Source organism: Macrobrachium rosenbergii, chromosome 44 (assembly GCF_040412425.1).
Source record: "Macrobrachium rosenbergii isolate ZJJX-2024 chromosome 44, ASM4041242v1, whole genome shotgun sequence".
NCBI classification, from domain to species: Eukaryota; Metazoa; Arthropoda; class Malacostraca; order Decapoda; family Palaemonidae; genus Macrobrachium; species Macrobrachium rosenbergii.
In genome coordinates this window covers 442,026-467,815 of record NC_089784.1, presented here as the reverse complement: position 1 = coordinate 467,815, position 25,790 = coordinate 442,026, and the positions used below count along the sequence as shown (strand labels likewise).

General features: G+C 38.5%; 1 protein-coding gene across 1 annotated transcript; it reads right to left on the bottom strand.

Moving 5' to 3' along the window:
• Positions 1–7,490: 7,490 nt before the first annotated feature.
• LOC136829214 (streptococcal hemagglutinin-like) lies at positions 7,491–24,984 on the bottom strand. The gene is made up of 2 exons (XM_067087517.1): positions 24,821–24,984; positions 7,491–9,255 (listed from the first exon to the last, which is right to left on the bottom strand). Exons 1-2 carry the CDS (start codon positions 24,982–24,984, stop codon positions 7,491–7,493), a joined length of 1,929 nt encoding a protein of 642 aa, XP_066943618.1.
• Positions 24,985–25,790: the final 806 nt, after the last annotated feature.

Here is a 25,790-nt window from a genome sequence, read left to right as displayed (position 1 = left end):
AGATAAGTTTGGTATCATATTTGTAAGGTAAGGATAAGGCCTTTGACTACCGTAAATGAGAGAGAGAGAGAGAGAGAGAGAGAGAGAGAGAGAGAGAGAGAGAGAGAGAGAGAGAGAGAGAGAGAATTAAGGCTTTTCATATGCAGATGAATGTACTTCTCTTTTTATAGCACAAAATTAAAATCGAAAATCACATATTTCTAGAGTGAATCACCATGGAATCGTGACTGTTCATGTGATATGAGATATAAAACTAAAAACATAACAGAGGCTTTAAAATTCGTTGTTCTGTTGTTGTTTTGAAAGGACTTACATTATCAAAGGCGGTGTTCTACGTACTAACAGGCATAGGGATTTCATTACAAAAAATTGACGGTAATATCTAAACCGATCAGATGTACATACTAACCTCTTGACCTTCTGTAATCTTTGATTAACCCCTATATGCTCAATTCCCGCTGCTTAGATCGATAGGAATCGCAATGGTGTTTAATATAAGTGTTTTTAATCTACGCATCAACACGAATAAAGTTTACAGGAATTCATGTTCCCCAGAATCGGATTCTCCATGCATCTACTAGACTTCAAACAATACCGTAACAATTAGGTCAGCTTATCCACAAATATCCGGCACCCTCCCATTCCACAAATACTCAGTAATGCATGCTCACGTAGACTAATTACAACAGCCCTCCCGAACCAACTCGTATCCAAAGAGAGGATTGATAAAAACAATCGCGAGAACCGATGCCGGAACGATAAGTACGTGAGCGTATGCAAATTCGCGCAGATACCATCAAGATTCATGTTACCTACGGTTTTTTTTGGGGGGGGAGGGGGGAGGTGGGAGGTGGATATGGGGGAAAGGGTATAAAGCTAAGTACAGCGTAGTCAATTGCCTTTGCGTCACCGATACCATCGTCACGTGGGGCTGAGGGAGAGCCAAGGAACAATTTCAAGCCAGATGGAGATTACGTAAGTGCCGAGTGGCTCCGAGGCCTCTGATATCTGAAGCCTTTTAGAAGCCTCACTGCGGGGCACAATTTAGAGTCGCAAGAGGACCCCGGGCGAGCGCATTACGAAGGAAGTCCACGCCATTCATCAGCGGATTGCAACGATAGCGTTCGCTGCTGTTTTTCCTTCGGTCTTAAAGCCTTGAATAAAAGCCTGGAGATCACAGTGATCGCCTCTACGGCGTCATTAACTCAAATGGTAACTCCACTTCATAAGCCATAATACTTAGGAGGGAAAAAAGTTGCGTTTTGAGATTGCAGTTTTCGTTGATGCGCTCATAGTCGGTTACTCCCTGTGATTCGTCAGAGAAGTGATATCATTAAAATGCTCTGAAGAGTTTAATAGAATTTCATGCGGGTGCTTGGGGTGGTGATCCACCTCTCATGGCATGGCTCCTTAAGGCTATGTTGTTCTGGCTCTTTGAACACAGCTTTATCCAACTTTATGGTTAGGCTACATAGATGAATACAGAAATGTTTTCAATTTTATAGGGAAAGTTAAATTTGGCGTTTCATTTTGGCTACCGGAAACACCATCTCCGTATTGCAACTTCATTGGCTTTATGAAGTACTCAGGTCTCCTTACAGGGACAATGAATAAAACAAAGCCTCTCGAACATTAAAGAAAAAACAAGCATTGAAACGTTTGCTCATTGCGATAACGATACCCTTCCAAATTGTGGAAACCCTTTCTGGCGATCGCGATTTCCAGTTTGAATGTCCACCTTGAAGTCCACAGAGAGAGAGAGAGAGAGAGAGAGAGAATCCACTAATAATTCTTCAGGAGTTCATTATTTGCCAGATTTGCGAATTTCATTGGAAGCAAAAACGATCTCCTACAGTATGGCTGCCACTGACAATAAACGCTATTGCCTATCACATACTTCCTCTCACGTCCCAAAGAAATACGGTCGCTTACGTAAGGAATTTCCATTTTCTGATTTCTCCATTCTTTTTCTTTTCGTTGAAATAAAACGCAAAGGATGTGTACATAACATAAGAAAGGGCGTGGTTTTTTGGTCATTATCGTACACTTCTTCCAGTGATTTTTGCTTGCCCATTTGTCTGGTGTTATTTGGTTCATAATTAGCAGAATATTTATAATTCTTCCTCCAGCTCACTGAATATATATATATATATATATATATATATATATATATATATATATATATATATATATATATATATATATATATATATATATATATATATATATATATATATATATATATACATACATACGGATACGTATAAATGAGAATTTTATTGACAGGGATGATTTACGTATGTGCTCTTACGTGTTATGATTGCTATTAATGGTGACCTTGCAATCGTTCTATAATAAACACGTGTATAAACCCAAGAACCTACGTGCATTCGTGTTTCTTCACATCTGACTAGTCCAAGATTTACGTAACCGCGAGAGTTTGCTTATCATTATCGTCACTGGACGCGATATTCAAGTTTATGATTTAATTATAGCAGCCTGGCATACTCGTATGTACACCTAGAGAGAGAGAGAGAGAGAGAGAGAGAGAGAGAGAGAGAGAGAGAGAGAGAGAGTTTTAAATAACATGATAAAGATGAGAGAAAGAGTACGGGCGATGTATGCAAATAACTTAACTTGTACGTACCACTATCAGCTCCGTAGAAAGGTGTTTATGGATGGTAACCGTGAATTACCGGCAGCCGCTATATGAGCAGCTTTCAAAACCAGATTTCATTGTTAGATGGCAAGAGGTTGATTCTACGTTTATAGTGGCGTTTATTATTTAATCAAATATATTTTTAATTGTGTGTCTTGAATTGTAAGTTCTCTACGTAAGGTTTGGATTATTTGTGAAAGATTTAAGTAACCGTATATCGACTCAACTGTTTTTTCCATAAAAATCGATTGACATGGATATATAGTACCCGATTTTCGTTTAATTTCACCATATTCGATCAGATGCAGGGAACATCACAAATTTAGTCATTACCATTAAAAACCTTGCATATCAGAGCCATTAGATTTTTACATACTAACCTAAAAACGAATTTCCTAAACAGATCGTTCTGTTCGCGTATTGACCACAGCGATTTACTCCTGCAGTTTTTTAAAAATTTATTTCTATTGAATGTTTTCCACAGTTTTACTCTTAAGCTTGCGTTCTCCTTCATTTGAATACACGAAAAAAGAGAATGACATTAAGAAATCGACGAAATAATTGGTACTTCGATCTACGATGGAGACTGGGAACTCCAGAATAAAAGTAATAGTGATATGTAGAATGAAAAACTATTTGTCGTCATCGAGTATACGGTGATCACCATGAACAGGTTTAGTATAGAAAAAAATGTGACAGTAATCCATTTTCATACATGCATATACCAGTCGGATTCATCATGTACATTTATAAGAGCTGGAATGGACCCATCCTCGCCACCGTCGCCAAGTGGGCAATCGTTTTGACTGCTTTTCGGGCTGAAATATATATATTGAATCTGCTGGTCATTTTTTACCACATACGTAGTATAAAACTGCAATAACCAAAAACAAGATAAAGTGTTTTTGAGGTCATCTGACACAAGTTTCAGTGTAAGGATCAAAAATAAAATATTAGCGAAAACTGTTATGGAAATAGCGATTTTAAACCTAGAAATGCTTCGTCACTGAAGATATTGTTACAGAAACGTACCAAATGGATACAATTAATGAAACATCGCCTAATTTCTTACCAGCGTGAAAAAAGACAGTAAGCGGTCTGTACAGGAGAGTTTATCGAGTTATTGTATTTACAGAGTTATCATCGCTATCGTATATAATCAAAGTCGGAGAAATATATACATTTCTTTTTAGACTCCTATCCAGTTCGTCTTCAACATTTAGCATGTCCACATGTCTTTATTAAAGTCCTTCATTTCACATCATGCCTAAATATTTTTAAAGTAACTAAGAGATGAGTTGTTGTTTTGAAAATACGATTTAAACACGAGGCTTAAGACTATATACTTGCATGTATAAAAATATCATAACGACGCATCTCTCTCTCTCTCTCTCTCTCTCTCTCTCTCTCTCTCTCTCTCTCTCTCTCTCTCTCTCTCTCCTCTATTGGGAATGAAGAAGTAATTTTATTTGTTTCCAATAATTGCATTTCGTATTCATTAGAATGGCGTTATAACACTGATACCGAATGTTGCTTGAAATTAAATTCGAAAACAAATATCAGTAACCATGAGAAATGACAAATAATTAACGAACGTTATTGGGAAGTATTGAGCGTCAACTTAAGAAATGGGCGAATGATAAAAACAGAATGGAAAAGGTATATCAACTCTGTTCTGTGTTAGGAAGCATAGACTGTTGGGTGTTATAGTGGGGGAGAGACGGCCGTTGATAAACACATGTTCAAAAGAACGCTTTTTATAGGAAATGTAAAATATGTAATTTCTAAGAGGTCTGCGTCGATAACTGACGATAGTTCTCAAAAAGTAATGTTTATTAGTTCAGTTTCTGCAAAATGATTCGACTGCTTCTTCTTTTACTTGACAGAATCTAAAAAATTGAAAAATTTCCTATTTTTTCAGTAAATTCATCGTTAGCAGACCTCTATACTAACCTGCCCTGTCCTGCTAGTATTGATAGATTTATAGAACTTGATTTTACTTTTGCTGCTGTAAAATGAATTAGGTCTTTAGTGGATTTAAATGAGAAAAAAAAAATTGCGCCCATCCTAGAGAAAGGCCACAGAAAGACAAAAGAATTTACAGTGAAGAGCAACTCAGACGTTTTAAATGAGCGTAGATTATAACCACATGTTTACCTCGAGTTGTAACCGAATTAGATTAAACGGATGGAGATGGAAGTGAAAGGTTCAATATAGCGAACAGGGAACTCCTCAAGTATAAGATCGTATCATTTTAGTAGAGACCACCAGCTGAGGTTGTGAATAACACCACACCAGGCTAAGTCAAGAATAGGCTACACAAAATGACTAATGCACTCCGGTGAGTTTTTGAATTGGCGTCACCTCCGAAAAAATATTCCACGAAATTTTCTCTCACACTTTTCCTGCTTGCAGTTTACGAAAACCCTTTTTCGTTTGTCTGCATCTTGATGTTGCTTTGAAGCGAATATGCAATTACTGTATTAATTTCTCTCTCTCTCTCTCTCTCTCTCTCTCTCTCTCTTACCAACGGTATCTTATGAAATCTGGGATGTCTGCCAGTTCATCTATTTGATTCCCTCTGTCTCTACTTCGATTTTTCCTTGTTCTTCACTTACTGCGAGTGTATGCTTACGTAAGTGCGTGTATGTATGTGTACATATAAACGCGTGTGCATTCGAAAACATGTGTACACGAACGCATGCATGCACGTTATCTCGTGATGGCATTTATAATTATTCTATGGAATCCTCTCACAAGGATTATGCTAACGTAAAAATTCCTGCGTCTTCGGCGTAGGTAAGTTTAGGTTTATGAATGCACGTATGTTTGTAATCTTTCTCTCTTAATATCTCTCTCTTCTCTCTCTCTCTCTCTCCATTCGATTTACCTTTATCTCTGCGTTCGACTCTCTCTCTCTCTCTCTCTTTTCTCGTCTTCAAGCTATCATTTAATTTCTCTCTCTTTCACTCACTCTCTAATCCTTGTTCTATTCTCTTTTCTCTGTCTGTCTCTCTCTCTCCTTCGCTTCGTGGTATTCGGTGAAATCCTGTTTGTTTCTATTTCCTTTTCTCTCCTTACTTCTCTTCGTCTCGTATCCAGTATGTTTTCACTGTCAGTCTGACTCCCGTAAATTTCTAAATTTTTTGAATTTTTCTTTCCGTCTCTTACCGCTCCTTTCTCTCTCACTCACCTCTCTCTCTCTCTCTCTCTCTCTCTCTCTCTCTCTCTCTCTCTCTCTATATATATATATATATATATATATAATCTTATTTAATGAAATTATTCCTCTACACTTGGAAAAGTTTTAATAGGTTTGATTTTCACTGTTTTGAATTGTCCTTTTTTTTTGGGAAAATTCATCCAGTAATTTTCACTTATCAGTAAGGTTCCTGTGCCTGGGGTTGTTGTGCCTGGGGAGTTGTGAATTCTGTAGTTCTACATCCAACGTTTCCTTGTCCGGAGTGGTTACGCAACTTGAAACATGTCTTACAGAGGGCAAATTAGATGCCGAACCTTCTATAGCAGTCCGTAATGGATAACTGTTAACTTATCAGACGGCACAAGCTTGTTTCTAAAGAGAAATGTCCATACCTGCAAATAGGTATAGTCTGCGCCTCTTCCTGAAGGAACCAGTTTTATTCATTTACTTTTTTTTTAGCCTGCCGACAGAAGCTTCCGTCTATTCAATCAAATATTCCTTACGTCTTTACAAGTGATAGCGCTCTAATGAATAAGTATACAATGAATAAGAAAGGAAAATGAATTGATAGGATTTCTTTGAAAGTCTTACGTCTTTACATGTGCTAGAGCTCTAATGAGTAAGTGAATACAGTGAATAAGAAAGGAAAATGAATTGATATGATTTCTTTGAAAGTCTTTTGGAGTGATGAAAAATCCCTCGTAAAATGACTTCTTTGTATAAGGCTTTTCAGGAAATCTTACTTACAAAGAAGGATTTGACTGCGTGTGATATGATGGTATGCGAAATGAATGAAATTGCAGTGATATTTTAGGAGTTTCACGAGAGAGAGAGAGAGAGAGAGAGAGAGAGAGAGAGAGAGAGAGAGAGAGAGAGAGAGAGAGAGAGAGAGAGAGATTTTAGTGGCATCAAACTAAAACCGTTTATCATAATGCATATAGCGACCTATTTAATGATACTACTTCTACTACTACTACTGGTACTTATAATAATAATAATAATAATAATAATAATTATAATAATAATAATAACTGCACATTAAAAATCCTTTTAGCGCAAACACTGAGGACACAACGTTCGAAAGTCATTGTTTTTGTCTTTTATAAATAAAAGACAGCTTACTGACATAACTGTGGATTTTTAATATACAAAAACTGAATCACGACATTATGAATTTCACAGCAATGATATTAATATCTTCTTACCATTATTACGCCTTATCATTATTTTATTATTGCTTCTATTACAGGTGAATAATACTAAAAATCGAGCAACTCTCTCAACAAAATCACGAGAACTGGGGCCCCAACAAAGTCCTTGCGTCAGACCGTCCAATGAGAAGCGCTCCTCGGAGAGATCAAAGACGGAGATGTGGAGGATAGTCTTCGCCAATGCTGAGGAATCGCCCGAAGGCGCCCAAGAAGACCCAGGGAGGGACGAACCAGCAGGGAACGATCCTCGGACGTGAGTGACGCCATCTCTGGGGATGAGAGAGAGAGAGAGAGAGAGAGAGAGAGAGAGAGAGAGAGAGAGAGAGAGACGGCAAACAAAACGCTAAAGACTGATTAGACTCATCTTCTCGATTTAAAAAATGGGAAATTGGAAATAGTGAACGAAACATAAAAGAGATTAGATTGAAGAACTTGAGAGCAACGACAATACCAGAGCCAACAGAATCGCATCAATAACAGGGGCACCATCAGTAACATCAACAGTGGCAGAAACAGTGACAGAACTGGGAACGTCAACAATGGCAGAAACAGTGACAGAACTAGGAACATCAACAATGGCAGAAACAGTGACAGAACTAGGAACATCAACAATGATAGAAACAGGGACAGAACTAGGAACATCAACGATGGCAGAAACAGGGACAGAACTAGGAACATCAACAATGGCAGAAACAGTGACAGAACTAGGAACATCAACGGTGGCAGAAACAGTGACAGAACTAGGAACATCAACAATGGCAGAAACTGTGACAGAACTAGGAACATCAACAATGGCAGAAACAGTGACAGAACTAGGAACATAAACAATGGCAGAAACAGTGACAGAACTAGGAACATCAACAATGGCAGAAACAGTGACAGAACTAGGAACATCAACAATGGCAGAAACAGTGACAGAACTAGGAACATCAACAATGGCAGAAACTGTGACAGACCTAGGAACATCAACAATGGCAGAAACAGGGACAGAACTAGGAACATCAACAATGGCAGAAACAGTGACAGAACTAGGAACATCAACAATGGCAGAAACGGTGACAGAACTAGGAACATCAACAATTGCAGAAACTGTGACAGACCTAGGAACATCAACAATGGCAGAAACAGGGACAGAACTAGGAACATCAACAATGGCAGAAACAGTGACAGAACTAGGAACATCAACGGTGGCAGAAACAGTGACAGAACTAGGAACATCAACAATGGCAGAAACAGTGACAGAACTAGGAACATCAACAATGGCAGAAACAGTGACAGAACTAGGAACATCAACAATGGCAGAAACAGTGACAGAACTAGGAACATCAACAATGGCAGAAACAGTGACAGAACTAGGAACATCAACAATGGCAGAAACTGTGACAGAACTAGGAACATCAACAATTGCAGAAACTGTGACAGAACTAGGAACATCAACAATGGCAGAAACAGGGACAGAACTAGGAACATCAACAATGGCAGCAGAAACAGTGACAGAACTAGGAACATCAACAATGGCAGAAACAGGGACAGAACTAGGAACATCAACAATGGCAGAAACAGTGACAGAACTAGGAACATCAACAATGGCAGAAACAGGGACAGAACTAGGAACATCAACAATGGCAGAAACAGGGACAGAACTAGGAACATCAACAATGGCAGAAACAGTGACAGAACTAGGAACATCAACAATGGCAGAAACAGGGACAGAACTAGGAACATCAACAATGGCAGAAACAGTGACAGAACTAGGAACATCAACAATGGCAGAAACAGGGACAGAACTAGGAACATCAACAATGGCAGAAACAGGGACAGAACTAGGAACATCAACAATGGCAGAAACAGTGACAGAACTAGGAACATCAACAATGGCAGAAACAGTGACAGAACTAGGAACATCAACAATGGCAGAAACAGTGACAGAACTAGGAACATCAACAATGGCAGAAACAGTGACAGAACTAGGAACATCAACAATGGCAGAAACAGGGACAGAACTAGGAACATCAACAATGGCAGAAACAGTGACAGAACTAGGAACATCAACAATGGCAGAAACAGGGACAGAACTAGGAACATCAACAATGGCAGAAACAGGGACAGAACTAGGAACATCAACAATGGCAGAAACAGTGACAGAACTAGGAACATCAACAATGGCAGAAACAGTGACAGAACTAGGAACATCAACAATGGCAGAAACAGGGACAGAACTAGGAAAAGCAGCATCCACGAAACTCCCAAGAATCCGAAACCTCAGCAAGACGAAAAATCAGGAACACCAGCCGAACCCACTCACGAGCGACGCCGATGGAAACAATGTCAAAAAGCCTCGAGAACAACAATAAAACGCAGCAACAGGAACAGCAGCAACAGCCACAACAACAACAGCAGCAGCAGCAGCAGCCGAAGGAAGGGGGCAGCCCAAAGCAACTGGTGCTGCAGCAGCAGAACTCCTTCTAAGAATTCTGAAGGGTACCGACGAATACCCAGGTCCCGATTTACAGTCATATCACGTACACCATCAAATTAACTTGCAGGACTTCAAATTAGCAGGAGAGAGAGAGAGAGAGAGAGAGAGAGAGAGAGAGAGAGAGAGAGAGAGAGAGAGAGAGAGAGAGAGAGCTAGCTCCCCCAGGGAATTTCGCAGAGGAGTTGGGAGGCTGGGAGCCGAGCCGGGGGAGGAGGGGAGAGGGAGCGGTCGAACACGGAGGAGGAACGTTCGTGCGTGCGTGTACGTGGGATGTCTTCGTGTGTCTGTGCGTGCGTGGATTCCATCTGTCGGGACGCCCCAGGGGGCGGCAACACATGGCATGGTCGGTAAGAAGGGATCGAGGCAGACAAACCTCATTTTCACATCAAATTTCGAGTGCCACTTTGCACCGTGATTTTTTGGGGTTCTAGTATTCGCGGCTCCGGGCGCATTCCTTCAGGACGGATCGAACTCGATGCTCTTTTTTTTTCTTTTTTTTTTTTTGCGGGAAATGAGGAATTCTCGGGTTTCCCTTCCTGGTGCCTTCGTCGGATCCGTTGCGGAATCTGTTCTCTGAATATTTAATATCGCATTTCCATTTAAGCTTTAGTTGACAGGTTTTCTTAATTTTTTTATTCAAATTTATACGCACGTTCTATATATATATATATATATATATATATATATATATATATATATATATATATATACACATATGTAAAGTATATAAATCACCAAAGCCATGCAAATTATTATATCTTTATTGAAAGAATCCATAAAGACGCGTATTTTCATAAATTTAATTAGATTATATATATACATACTTGCATACATGCACACACATTTATATTTATGCATTATATATATACATATATATATATATATATATATATATATATATATATATATATATATATATATGCATAAATATAAAATGTATGTATGTATGTATGTATGTATGCATGTATGTACTGTATATAATATAATTAATATTATGAAAACATGCACTATTATAGACCTTTTCATTGAAGGTATTCAAATTTGCATGGCTTTGAAAATTCAATTACTTTCAATCCAGATTGACATTTGAAATTTCTAGCTGAAGCGGCGAGAAGGTTACTATTAATGGCACAATTCCATTAGAACGGATATCACTATTATGGACGAATAGTGCAACAGGTGTGAACTGGGTCGTCTTTATAATACCGGATAGCAATTAGACGGAGGTAGCCAAACACCCAATATTTTATTTTGTCTATTATTATTTTCATAATGGAAAAACATTCGACAGAATAGTGGCCTGTCTAAGCATAAGAAAATGCACATGAATTCAATTAAGAAGTAAAAGAGAATATATGTGTATATATGTATGTATATATCTATATATCTATATCTATCTATCTATATGTATATATATATACAGTGTATATATATATATATATATATATATATATATATATATATATATATATATATATATATATATATATATATATATATATATATAAAATTTATATATATATATATATATATATACATATATAAAGTACGTAAAGAAATTCAGAAATTTGAAGGCAATCAAACACGGTGCGTTACAGACGAAAAGAACGCTACTCCTCGCGTCTGACATTAAGATAACTTATTTTTCATCCTCTTCGTATTTGCTCGAGTTTACCTTTGCAAAATGATAATGAAAGGAATCTGGCAGTGTGAATTATTGTCAAGTTTTCCCGATCATTTCCCAGACATTACATGATGATCATACCTCACACATACTAATTAGGCCCACAGGACGAAAATGAACCATCTCGATTCTATCATCGAGTAAGAAGAGGCATTTTGAATCGTTCCAGGCGGGGGAACAGAGAGAGAGAGAGAGAGAGAGAGAGAGAGAGAGAGAGAGAGAGAGAGAGAGAGAGGGAACAGCTTGGCCTCAAAGCAAAATAGCCTTATCAGCGCAATTGGATGCCCGTCTAAAGTACGTTAAATAACCTACCGAAACGGCCCGAAGGGGCTTTCTATCACGAGGGGTTGCACTATAATGCCGGGATAATGATGGCTACTTCTTGCGCTGGGGTCCCGCCCAGTCGCCTTTCCTCCGAACGTCCAAACCGCTGCGATTTGCCCGGGAAGAAAATTAGTCTCATTGCTCCTCCATCCAGCCACGGATTGGCCCCTTATCCAAAACCCTATCGCTGCTGTTGCTGCCCCCTCGCCGTCTTTTTTTTATATTTTGTTTTTTACTTTTGATTTTTCTACCTCTCTCTCCAAGCACGCAATCTCGCACGTATGGTAGATAAAGGTGGTCTAGGGATATACAACGCGTTTTCTCCCTTGGCTGACATTCCTCGTATGAACAGTATTCCTGCATTCCTTTCTCTCGAAAAAAGGGTACTGGTTGATGGTGGGGAGGGGGCTCCTGCATGCTCGTTTCTTAGCCATGATTGCATATTCTGACCTGTCCCGCGTCATTCACTAGACGGGTAGAGTAATTGGATTTCGGGGATGTTGTCCATGCGAGAGTTCTTCTTTCTCTTCTCCTCCTCCCTTCCATTCTTCTCTTTCTTATTGCTCCCATCGATTTTTGTATCTGTCTGTCATGTGGGGGCTCTCCCATGAAAGTGTCATTACCTACTTGAAGGCACTTAGCGACGGATTTATGACATTGGAAGAAATTCTGGATTGAGTGGGAAGTTATAAACTGATTCTTCTCAGTCTTCTTCTTCTTCTTCTTCTTCTTCTTTTTCAGTAGTTACTGAAGATTTCCTTTTCTATAATTTTTTTCCCGATTTTGATTTAGATGATGGTGATGATGATGATGGTTATTATTATTATTATTATTATTAAGAAGAAGAAGAAGATGAACCCTATTCATATGGAACAAGCCCACCACAGGGGCCATTGACTTGAAATTCAAGCTTCCAAAGAATATTAAGGTGTTCATTAGGAAGAAGTAAGAGGAGGTAAAGGAAAATACAGAAAGAAGAGATCTCGCTTATTAAAAAGGAAACATAAATTAATAATTAATAAACAGATAAAAATGTATTAAAATGCAAGCTTCAACAGTGCGATCCCAATTGGCTTCAGATTTCAGCCAGTTTTGTCCAATGGCGGCATTTGTAATATACTAACTGACAGATATGTCCACCTCAATGGCGCAATGATCAGAAGTGTCTACATATTCACAGAGCTTGGACTTGACAATAGCTGGAACATCTGTGAATATGAGGTCTAATCTATTACAAGAAATAGGAGTGGGTTCCCCAGTTAGCTGGACAAAATCGGAGGACGCACAGAACTCAACAGCAGACCACCGTCCATGTTGATCTGTGGAATTTGAATCAGCCACTCACTGTGCTTCGAAGGATGATTTTGTACCCTTTGAGTGGGCCATACTAATCCTTTCCAAGAGATAATCATATATAGAATCGTCGATATATGGATTGGCGTAAACAGCAAGTATGTACACACTGTAGAACTTACTGACAATTTTAAAACAAAGGACTTCATAGCAAATACACTCTGAATTTTCTGACGATAAGTAGGTCGTCCGGATTTCGTGTATACAGCCATAGGGATGTTGCGATGATGAATAAAACCAGTGCCATCAAAACCGAGATTAAAAACTCGACCTTTGGCTTGTTACTACTCTGGAGATCAAGAAAATTTGACCTTAATCCCCGAATATTTGAGTAAAGCACTTTACAATTTTTCTTACTGCAATGAGTAACAAGCCAACGGTTGAGCTCAGTCTTCTGAAAGAATTAAAATTAACAACATAAAATAAGTAGAAAAACTAATAAACAGGCTCACAACAACAGTAACACTGTAAAAATCAACAGAACAGCAAGCAACAATGCCTCCAACAACAACATTATTTACACTATTTACAAAAATTCTGTTGCAAGTATAAATAATCGTGGCTATATGTCATTAAAAAAAAAAAAAGCGTCAGAAGCAACTGGTCGACGAGGTGGGGCCGGCACACCTTACAAGGCAAATAAGTCCCCCAGGGCAGGAAAAGATTAGGCAAAGACGAAGGCACTTTCCTGATAGTCCACCAAGCAACTTTTGCCTCCTCATCAGCCTGTCTTACACATTTTTCGAAAAAAACAGGAAAGTGAACAAAAAAAGAGGCTAAATGCCTGACTGTACCCTCAGGCAACGGAACTCAAACCCGAGGCCATAGAAAGCCACGGTACAATGGCTATGGCACAGTCTAAGGTTGGAGAACAAGGTTTGTGTTCAGAGTAACCATCTCTTAGAAGGGTTGCCTGCCAAGGCCAAAGGGTCCCTTTTACCCGCTGGTTCGATTTCGGAGGGTTCTTCTCCTAGCAGAGTTGCCTGCAAGGCTATAAAGTCTCTTCTGCCCTAACTCGTGTAGGTAGCATTTACTTTTGTCCATTAATGTAAATAGTCCTTTCACGGAGCAAGTTTTAATAAGGGGTTAGTTCAACGTGAATGGCAAACTACCGTTTTGACCTACGTAAAATGAGCAGCTGATCACTACTAATACTTATATTACCCATTTGTTGGTTTTTGTGACAAAAAATGACGAAAACTCTTGATTCTAGTATAAGTGACACCTTTATTATTTTTATTAATATTATTATTATTAATGCAGATGTTATCATTCAAACACAGACAAAATTTTCGTGTTAAAACCAGACGAATTGGAAAACGTGTTTCACAAGAGTTCTGACGGAACTTTCCTCACCAACAAGAAAGCTAAAAATGACTTTAAAAATGGAACGATAACACTCTAAAAAATTTGAAAATAAAAACTGTATCTGATCTACAATTCTGCATGAAGTTTTTCTTGACTCAGAGCTGAAAGCATGCGAGACCAACTGATAAGAGATAAATCAGTCTATCAATCATCATAATGCCGAGTATTATGAACACGAAAGTAGAATTAGAGGAAAACGTGAAAAAAATGGCCACTGGCCCTAGCTCCTAATTGGAAAGTAGTTTTTCGTTTTTGGAAAACAATTGAATTTATGAAAAAGAGACAGATGGATAGGTTGGTAAATAGAGAGAGAGAGAGAGAGAGAGAGAGAGAGAGAGAGAGAGAGAGAGAGAGAGAGAATTTGGATTTTTAACAAAGTGCAAAGAAGAAAAAGGGAAAAAATCCATGGATGGAATCAGGGGAGAGAGAGAGAGAGAGAGAGAGAGAGAGAGAGAGAGAGAGAGAGAGAGAGAGAGAGAGAGAGAGAGAGAGAGAGAGAATTTGGATTTTTAACAAAGTGCAAAGAAGAAAAAGGGAAAAATCCATGGATGGAATCAGAGAGAGAGAGAGAGAGAGAGAGAGAGAGAGAGAGAGAGAGAGAGAGAGAGCGCTGGTGCTAGTCGAGTGGTACAGCTCTCGACTCACGTTTGCTAAGCCCATCGTCAGATCCCAGCCCAGGGCACACCAGTTCATCCAACCGTGAATGGGCATCACCGTTACCTTGCTAAGTAACATGTTATTCTATTAATAAGAATCGCCGGATACCCCATACCCCTCTCGAATCTATAATTCAGGTGTCCATTAGAATCCGGTTAATGATAATTTCATGCCATCATTATGCAAAGCGCCTCTCCAATGGAGGTAACATCGTATGTATGTATATATATATATATATATATATATATATATATATATATATATATATATATATATATATATATATATATATATATATATATATTCAAGGTCGCTATTACAAAGGAGGTGAGGGAAACGAACACACGTCACACGACGACGGAAAACAGAGCAACGTATAGCCATTTCCCTTGACAAGAGCACACTGAATCTTGGTCACCATTAAGAAGCCACAATGACATTCCCGTTGACGGAACATTTACTCAAAATATGTTGGCGAGAGAGTCATTAGGCGGCGCGTCACCTCTGGGGCGATGCCTCCCGCGTTCCGCATCAGTCAAAATGTTCGGCTGTCAATCAACGCTACGGGAGGAAGTTTTCCACCCGGCGCAGGTCTGGGTGCTAACTTGTGTGGCATATCGTTGCCGGGATCGGCAGCAGGTGAGAAGTTATCTTCCATTTTTTTATTTATAATTTTTTCCTGTATGTTTTTTTTCCCTACGTTGTTTTTTTGTAAAGGGGAAGGTGACGCGTTCACGAGCGTATACGTGCTATCTGAACGAACGCGGGTTCGCTGTTTCAAAAGCAGAGTGATGATTGTGATGTTATGCAGGTATTATGTCATCATTCAGGTGTAAATTTTTGCAGCACGTACATATTACAAATGTCTGTGTTTCGTGGAATCATATATTCGATCGAGAACGATATGACAATCAGAAAATATCTCTACAGAATTACTATATATATATATATATATATATATATATATATATATATATATATATATATATATATATATATATATATATATATATATATATATATTAATGGACATGAGCGTTTTGATTCTTGTAGCATTTAGGTCTTTTTTACTTTGTACTTTTTCTTTCATTATGGAAATTTTGTAGATCGAATGCCAAAACCATAGTCAGGTCTTGATTTGATTTCGCTATTAAATCGTAATTTCAAAACATTTTTGGACGATTTCAACGTTGTTGACTGGAGATTACCAAATCTTTATACATTATTATTATTATTCTTGAAACAGGCAATTTCCCAAAACAAAATATCTATTTTATTGATTTTTTAAAAATAAATTAAAAGAAAATGTTTGCAAATCATGATCATACCTAGGTCTTCATAATTACCAAATCTTTATATATTATTATTATTATTGAAACAGGCAATTTCCCAAAGCAAAATATCAATTTTATTGATTTTTTGAAAATAAATTTAAAGAAAGTGACTGATTTTTTAAATAAATTAAAAGAAAATGTTTGCAAATCATAATCATACCTAGGTCTTCATAATTACCAAATCTTTATACATTGTTATTATTTAAACAGGAAATTTCCCAAAGCAAAATATCTATTTTATTGATTTTTCAAAATAAATTTAAAGAAAGTGCCTGCAAATCATGACCATACATAAGTCTTCATAATTCTTTTTCGGTATGATGCAGCGAGATGACAGGGCGATGCTACTTTTCGCGTATATCTCTTCATAGCAATATCTGTAAGAAATCGAAAAGCCACAGATCTTGTGTCTTCCAGATTGTATACATTAGGTGGACCGCCATTATCCTCCTTCCCTGAATTCTGTTGTCGGATTGGATTAAACTTGTCCTCTTGGTCAAACTCGCAAACGGACGTGGTTTCAACACAGAGACATACACACGTTTCTCACTTTTCCCTTATCTCGTTCACTGTCTATAATGTATACCATGTATATATACATATATATAGATATGTATATATGTATGTATGTATATGTAATTTTTCATATTTATGTATAAATACACCTAACTACTTATCCATATATAGACATATATATGGGTGTACATTTGTCCGTGTGCATATGAACCTGCGTTTTGTATTTTTGTAGCAAATCTAAAATACGCATTTATACTCTCTCTCTCTCTCTCTCTCTCTCTCTCTCTCTCTCTCTCTCTCTCTCTCTCTCTATCTATATATATATATATATATATATATATATATATATATATGTATATATTTTCCTTTCTTATTTACTTCAGGGTTCGTGCTTTGATAAGGTCATTTGGTTCTTCGTCTCATTGGCCTCTATATTGATCATAAAAGAATTTCTACAAAACAGGTATTATATCCAAAAGCTGGTTTGGTTAAGGACCTTGGCCGGAGCATGAACTCTGATATTCATAAATCGTTCGATGGTGTTTTCTGCTTGCACGAGAATTTCTTTACCGTGCTCGCCCATCGCGTTCTCGTCTCGCTGGGGGGAGAGTAAAAGAGAGAGAGAGAGAGAGAGAGAGAGAGAGAGAGAGAGAGAGAGAGAGAGAGAGGGGCTCAACAATTAAACATTCAGAAAGTGGCTGTTATGATATTCCACAGAATTGACTCATTTCCTTTTATAATATTTCCAGCAATGGCTTATGATATTCAGAATTGACTAAAATATATTTATATCGATATATAAATTTTAAAGTTCATTAAGACAATGGCGTTTCAAAATATGGTCGATATCCGTACACAAGCCACGGTAGCCCTCGACTGCTTGCTTCCTCCACCTCCATCCCCCATTATCCCAGCGTGACCAGACCACCTCATTACAAACGGGCGCGCGCGCACACACACACACACACACATATCTATAGCCTACACATGGACACCGATCTGCTTTTCTCTCATCCATTAATAATAATAATAATAATAATAATAATAATAATAATTAATTAATTAGTTATTATTATTATTATTATTATTATTATTATTATTATTATACACTCAGGGTGCGGATTATCATCAACTAGTAGGATCCCCTGACTGGTCACTCGGGAAAACACTGGTTAACCTCACAGACTGTTACCGAAGGCGTGTGGTATCTGGGTAAGGGAAAATATTTTGGATACGAGGAACGCCGGCAGGGGATGAGTTCTGTAATTTGAGGTTGCTTTTTGTATGGCACATGACTTTCAACTTTACAGTAAGTTATACAAATGGCTAATTGAAAAAGGAGAGAAAGCAGGTCTGGATGGAAGAAATAGCAAATTCCCCTATGAGACTATTATTATAAATAACTGCTGACTTGGCAAGCAAGCTTCTACAGAGCACGTCGCCCATAAGTGAAAGGACTCAACTGTAGCCAAGAGCGATATAACAAATAAATTTAGCTTTGGTGGACACTGGAACTGGTAAGCTCAAGAGATAGCAGGCAAAATAAAAAAAGATAAAAAAAAAAGGGGGAAAAGGCGACGCAGGTTCTCGTTACCGTCTGACGCCAAGAGACCTCTGGAACCATATGGAACGACGCACTGTCTCCCCGAATGCCATCTCCTCTCTAGACCCACAATTATCGTCCTGGACCCTGGGTCAGTTCGAGAGACCCTAATTACGTGAAAAGACCTCATACTCATCTTGGGCAAGAGACCTCCTCCAACTCATCCCTCGCCCCCTCTGCTCCTCTCCCCTCCCGTTCCTTCTCTTACCTCCAGAAGCAGTGACTTCGCAATCTTCGGGGGCTATCTAGTAATTGGCTCTTGATGAACACCTTCGGATTACAGGTCTTCGAGGGGTCTCTCTCTCTCTGCATCTCTCTCACTCCCTTCTCCTTATCACCTCCCCCATTACCCCAGTTCACCTATACCCAGCCTCTCTTTTCTCCTACACCCCTTCCCTCACGCCCTCTTCCACCCACCTGCCCAACCGAAGGGACACCCCGAAGCCGCCTCTCGGCCAATTACCATCCCGCCGTCTCAAACACTAATCTCAAGAAGAAGTCTGCCTGCAAGTGCAAATATCTTTTGTATATTATCCCCTATTACGAACTCATGTTTGAATTTGTTGCGTAACTTATGTATATTCGGTCGGCTTTGCCAGGAGCGGTGGTCAGGGTGCGCAACAGCACAGGCGCTGGGTCTCTGGAAGGTAGATGGAGTAGACGAACGAGTCTCCCCCTCTTGAAGGTCTGCCAAATGTGTAGACGCAGACCGCTGCTCGTTTGTTTGCTGTGGGCTTTTTCCGCCGCTTATGATTGACCGCATGTGTATGGCCGTGTTGGTGCGTTCGCATCTGTCGTGCGTCATTTGTGCATTTGGAATAATTTCCGTGTGAGGGGGTCGCGACATTGCATATAAGCTTGGGACTACATGTCATTCCCCACTGCACTGATTAGTGTAATGTTTTTTCTCTAACGTTTCCTCAGAGCATTTCAATGATTTACTCATGTGCTTTCAATTCTTTAGCTTCCATTTGTAGTCCTACAGTTTTTTTTTTTTGTTTTTGTTTGAAGAACTTCACTGATGTGTTCTCATTTATCTTTTATGACTTCAGGTTGTCGAAAATATTTGTCCAGTGCAACCTTTCTAATAGTTCTAGATCTCTGGGATGTGATGTTAAAAAAAAAATGCAGTTTATTCCAAGAAATCATAATTTCTGACGATATAGCACATGTCTCGGAAAAGACAGGATCAGAATACTTAAACGCTTTGCAACTGTTAGCCGATAATCTTCTTTGTATGGCTAGAAGCCAAACAGATTTGTTCGTGCTCTCCAAGGCCTTCTATGGAAGAAGATGACGAGATTATGGAAAACATACACTGCGAACGCTTCTGAAAGTACTCACGAAAACATTGCGAAGAAGGAACAGCAATAAAACAGCAATTCTTCTGAACAATTTCGTTTGAAGACAGATATATAAACAGATACGTAGATTTCTTGACACGGCAGATTTTATAAATAGACACCTTCGAAAACTGAAGGCGAAACCGGTCAGGATTCTCAGAGGTTCATTCTCCCTGTGGTATCTCTGCTTGAGCAGAGAGGCAGGTGGACCCTGACGGCTCTCTGTGTAGAACAGAAAATTTAAGAGTACTTTGATAACTAAGGAGCTAGTTATTTGATGGCATATTGAAGCTGTATGAGGATACCTGGCATTGGCAATTCCTTTTCCATGAAAGAATGAAGGGATCAGCAGAGAGAACATATGTTTACAAACGAAATAATTTTGGAGTCTTATGATTGATTTACTTCGGTAATTTGTACCTTTTTGTCAGACATTTACTTGTAGATTATATTTATGCCTGCATTTATTCATTCATCTTCATCAAATTATCCTTTTCATTTGCGTTCTGTTACATTCCTTTACTCTTGACTTCTTTCATCTTTTTTCGCATGTGATTTTTTTGGATTTTTAATTTTGAAAATGACCTGAATTTTAATAGCGTTCAGCACCCGAAAAGTCACAAACTTGGGCATTAAAGCATGCAATAATATGGTTTATCTATAAGAACCGCTCGGTTCTTTAAAAGCTTCCGTGATTTTATTTATTTATTGTATGGCCATCAGTGATATGTTCTTTACGTTCCGCCGATCGTTTGACTAAAAGGAATTTACTGTAATCAAGTCGGATTTCTGTGTCGGCTATATTCCTAAACTCTCTGACCCGACCTTTCTTCCAGTCATGGAAGCCTGTCCTGTGGAAACTTGCTACGATAGCTAGGAACCATTTTGGTTTGTTCTAGATAATAATAATAATAATAATAATAATAATAATAATAATAATAATAATAATAATAATAATAATAATTTGTTTCTTCATCAGTGTTAGGCTACTAGCTTTTGAAAAGTTGAAAGGAATTTTCAACTTATCACAGCCACGTTACTCGCTCAGTTTTTGAATCAAAAGGACCACTCTGCTTTCATCATGACGCGCTGGAAGCAATTTTCCGGATGCTTTCCTTCAAAGTTACGTCAGAGATTACACGACTTCGGAAATTTCGCATGAGAACGACGCGACAACCTCACGTTAAAGGTCAAGATTTCTGAACGGTATAACTGACAATCGGCGCCGGTTAGAATGATCCGAGTATGGTCATCCAGTACCAGGGATTACGCAGGAGGCAGTGTATAGTTATAGGGCGTAGATTCCTTCTTAACCCCAAAATGAAATCTCTTCCTGCCCCAGGGTATTTGTTTTTCAGTTTAAGGGGTGGCAAATAACAGAAGTAAAATGAAAAAGAAAATGTTACCGAAAAATTTCATCCTTCAAGAGGCTAAATTCTTTTACGGTTTCCTTAACGGTTGGCCCAGTTCTTTCCCGTTCCCCATATTTTGAAGAAGAGTGTCGTTGAGAATTTGATGTAATTATTCCGTAATTTTAAGACATAAATTTTTTTTTTAGCTCGGTACGATTATTGTCCGAAAGAGGCACTGTGCGAAGTACGGAATTGGAGAATGAAAAATGAGGAAAACCAAAAATAAGGAAAATCAAAACCAGCCCAGGAAAGAGGACAAACGAGGTATTTGTAGAACTGAAGGAACGAGAAAAAGGATATCAAATTATGACCTGGTGAGACAATGACAGATGAATACACAGAAGAAACTCGTAACTAATTGCAGAGACGGATGACAGGAATAAACCGGTGGCGAAAGGATATTAAGCACAGAGAAAGAGAAAGGTAAACAGAGTTTAAAGAGAACAAGTCCAGACTGACATCAACAGAGAGAGAGAGAGAGAGAGAGAGAGAGAGAGAGAGACAGAGACAAGAGAGAAAATAAAAGATTTGTCTCTGTATATTTGACTTTCTGTGAAGTTTGAAATTTGCATTCTTCGTTTGCTTCTGAATTAAATTCCCCTCCTTTTTTTCTTCTTACTTTTTACCCTTATGTTAAAAAAAGGATTTTGTACAGAATATTTAAAAATTGAATTCTCCTACAAAGTCTTTCATAATATAACGTAAAGTCTTATACTGAATGAATTACGAGGGTTCATACCTTTAAACAATGTGCAAATTAAGCAGTTTTACCGGATATAGAGACGATCAACCTGTAGATATTTTAAGGAAACATAACTTATAGTACGTAAAGAGAAAGCTTTTTTGCATCGAATCCCTTCTTATTTTCCTTTTGACAAAACACTGAAATATCAAAGTTAACAGCCACTCTAATATAGATATGTATATATATAGGTATATATATACATATATATACATATATGAATATAAATAAATGGGTTCGATTTTCCTTACTGGAATCCTACGAACGTCGTTTCGGATTCACTGCTCTGTAGTGACAAGTGTATTCGAGAAGTGTCAAGAAACTCAAATGGCAACAGGTCTAGGTGACTACTTCAAATACATATGCACCTGTAACCTCTCGCAGGAAACAACGCTTTAGACTATAAGTTTTCTTTTAAAATAGTTGTTAGAATATTCTTATCCGTACGAACAATAGACTTTGGTGATGAGGTTGGCGGACAGCCCGAGGATCGAACATTGGGCATTGCAAATGCCATGACAGCGCTCTACTATTGAGTTACGGCATTTAAAAATGTTTTGCTAAAGAATGTAACAAAGTTTAGAGTTCGATAAAGATAACTGGTATCTTATGAAGACAAGATCAAATGTGTTTTGCTAAAGAATGTAACAACGTTTAGAGTTCGATAAAATCAACTGGTATTTTATGAAGACAAGATCAAATGTGTTTTGCTAAAGAATGTAACAAAGTTTAGAGTTCGATAAAGATAACTGGTATTTTATCAAGACAAGATAACACATTTTTACCTAAAAATCAATGAAAATGAATTAAACAAAGTCGAATAAACGAACACTCACGCATTAATCGACGGGGAACGAATACAAAATAGATAAATAAATTACCAAGAAATGGATGAACCGAATTGAGAGAGAGAGAGAGAGAGAGAGAGAGGGAAAAAAAAAGATAAAACTTCAAAATCATGACCTGGAATTGAACCTCATTTGCGCCTGGGGCACAACAAATAAAATCCGGCAATAAAATCTTTAAAATGTACATCACGACAATAAAGTCGAGAGAAAACCCAGAGAGAATAGAATTGTTGACAGTTTTTGTAAGCCCGAGGCCTCTACAAAAGACGATCTGGGGAAAGTAGCAAGAACACTCGAGACGATCAATTCGAGAAAGGAACACGATTGCCAGTCATTTTTCCACGTACGTGGAAGGTACGAGACCGAGCAAAAACAGGACCGGGTTACCTCTGGCTAATTAGAAGCCGGGCCATGTCCGCTCTGCGCGTGATCGCACGTACGGCTGCTGTCAGTGACCGCAGAAGCGGGACAGTCGCTGTGGCGATCGTGAATATAAATGCTTGAATTCGAAACTAAATGAGTGAAATGATTAACTAAATAAACAAGCAAAAAATGCCCTGAAATTTCTTCCGAGCAATCGAGTTTTCTGTACAGCGTATAATGCCGTATGAAACTTTCATCCGCGGCTCATGAAACTTTCAGCCATATCCTGGTGGTGGCCTGTGTTGTTGGCACCTATAGCGGTGCTAGACGCACGATCATGACTAAATTTAACTCTAAATGAAATAAAAACTACTGAGGCTAGAGGGCTGCAATTTGGTATGTTTGATGACTGGAGGGTGGATGATCAACATAACAATTTGCAGCCCTCTAGCCTCGGTAGTTTTTAATATCTGAGGTCGGACGGACAGACAAATAGCAACCTCAACAGTTTTCTCTTACAGAAAATTAAAATAAGTAAATGAATCAATCTACTGAATCAAAGAATGGAAGCGTTTAGATCTTCACGAAGCGACTCCATTTGATGTCATTGATATCTAAAAGAGATTATACCCTTCCCCCCTCCTCTCACCAACCCCAAAGTTATCCCTTAGCCCTCCCTACCCTTTTTCATTGAGTCTTTATTTCTATTTTTCTAAACAGAAATTTGTTCCTTCATATTTATCAATTCACTCATATCTAAAAATAACAACTCCTGAAACAGCTGTTCTAATAATATGTAGGTCCAGTATATAACACTATTTTTCTGTAATTTCCAATTTTTCTGTAATTTGCAAGCTGTCAAAATGATCAACTGCCTAAGGACCCCACTAATTGCCTACAAGGTTCTCCTGACCTGAGGGCCATTCTTGATCTCCCAGGTAAGCGGGTTGCATGATAACTCAGTTTTGATTTGATAACGCTTAATCGCTAATTTAAGGAATGCTGAGTCTGGTCAGTAACTGGGGTGGTAACCAGCAACGGATGCCAAGCAGTAACAACAAGCTCGCCATCCTTCTGGTTTCTCTACTTGTCAAATTTAACAACACTGGGTCTAGTCTATTCTAGGGTGCATGAGCAACAAACAATATTAGCACATAATGAGGCTCTTCTGTGAATGCCATTGAAACCTATGGGGATGCTCGCTGTTCTCATCGGAGCGAAGACTTGTCAGATGGACAATCTGAATAACTCAGTTCAGCCTAGGTTTTACAGAAAAAGCGAGAGAGAGAGAGAGATGGGGATTAGCCCTGAAAGAACGCACTAAACCTATCTCTGTAAGTATGTTACATGAGTCAGGGAAGGGAAGCACGAAAAGGCATGCAATTCCTGAAAATGAAGTAACAGGAAGCCAACGAAGCGAGCAGTGGGAGAGAACATCTGAAAATCGGAGAATGATTCTGGGGAGTGGTAGTTCAACGGACGTCATCCAGCCACCTGATATGGGGAAGAACGCCTCACTTCAGCAGAAAGCGGAATGACACGATTCCCGCAACGACTGCGAGGCAGGCAAAGAACAACGATATGCCTAACAACTACCTCTCCTGCCGTGCGAGAAACAAAAGAACTGCAGCGTAGAATCGGCGCGTGTCATTTCAACAAGTTCATGAAGAATGACACGCTTCTTCTTCTTCTTCTTCTTCTTCTAACTTTCCTCGGCCTTACTTGACCAACATCATCACCGTCATCTCGTATGACGAGCACGGCGAAGATCGTTTCATCAACCGCTTCTTAACGAAATCACTCTTGACGTCGCCGTCGTCCTGATTACCGGTAGCAACACAATCGTCAGCTTCTTCTGCCGCTTCTGTTGTGATCCTAATCATCATCGTCAGATCCTAATCTCCTTGGTGGGGTCGGGGGATTAGCAGAATGGTTGTAACTGGTCTGGTACTTCATCCTATACGATGATGATCGCCATGATAGAAGGAGCCTGTCGTTGGCAAGGGCTCTTTGCGGCCTATACGATGCTTATGATTTGGTCCTCTCTCTCTCTCTCTCTAAAGCATCCAGCACTGTTGTATCACCAGCACATGTTTAGATAAGGTCCGCACAGTCCCACAGCACCACACTTCATTTGCTATGAATGGACCCCAGTCAAACTGCTCTTGAACTTGGTCAAGCGAAACTTTTTCAAACTATTGTGAACTACAAGTTATTTAGAATAGAAGTGATGCGAGAGAAAGGTATATAAAGATACAATATTTTCATTCTCAGTTCAGAATGGGAATAGGAAATTTTCGTTGCTTCAGTAAGGGAAAAAAGGGATTCCATACTCTTTTGGCAAGAAAATAGAATGAAAATCTTTACATGTTATTTTTTGTTATATGCAATGTCTTCGCATTATTTTTTTTAGTTAAACATCATTTAGTTTAAAAACTCTGTTTGAAGGCGTTTTAAAACCCAGTTTATAAGGAGTCTAGTTGGTTTTCACGATTTATGCTGTGAACTTAATATCTTTGCAGCAGCAGGAAGTGAGAGAGAATGTCTAAATTCGTGCCCCTCAAATTATGTATGTATATATATAGTATACATACATACATATATATATATATAAGTATATATACATATATATATATATATATATATATATATATATATATATATATATATATATATATATATATATATATAT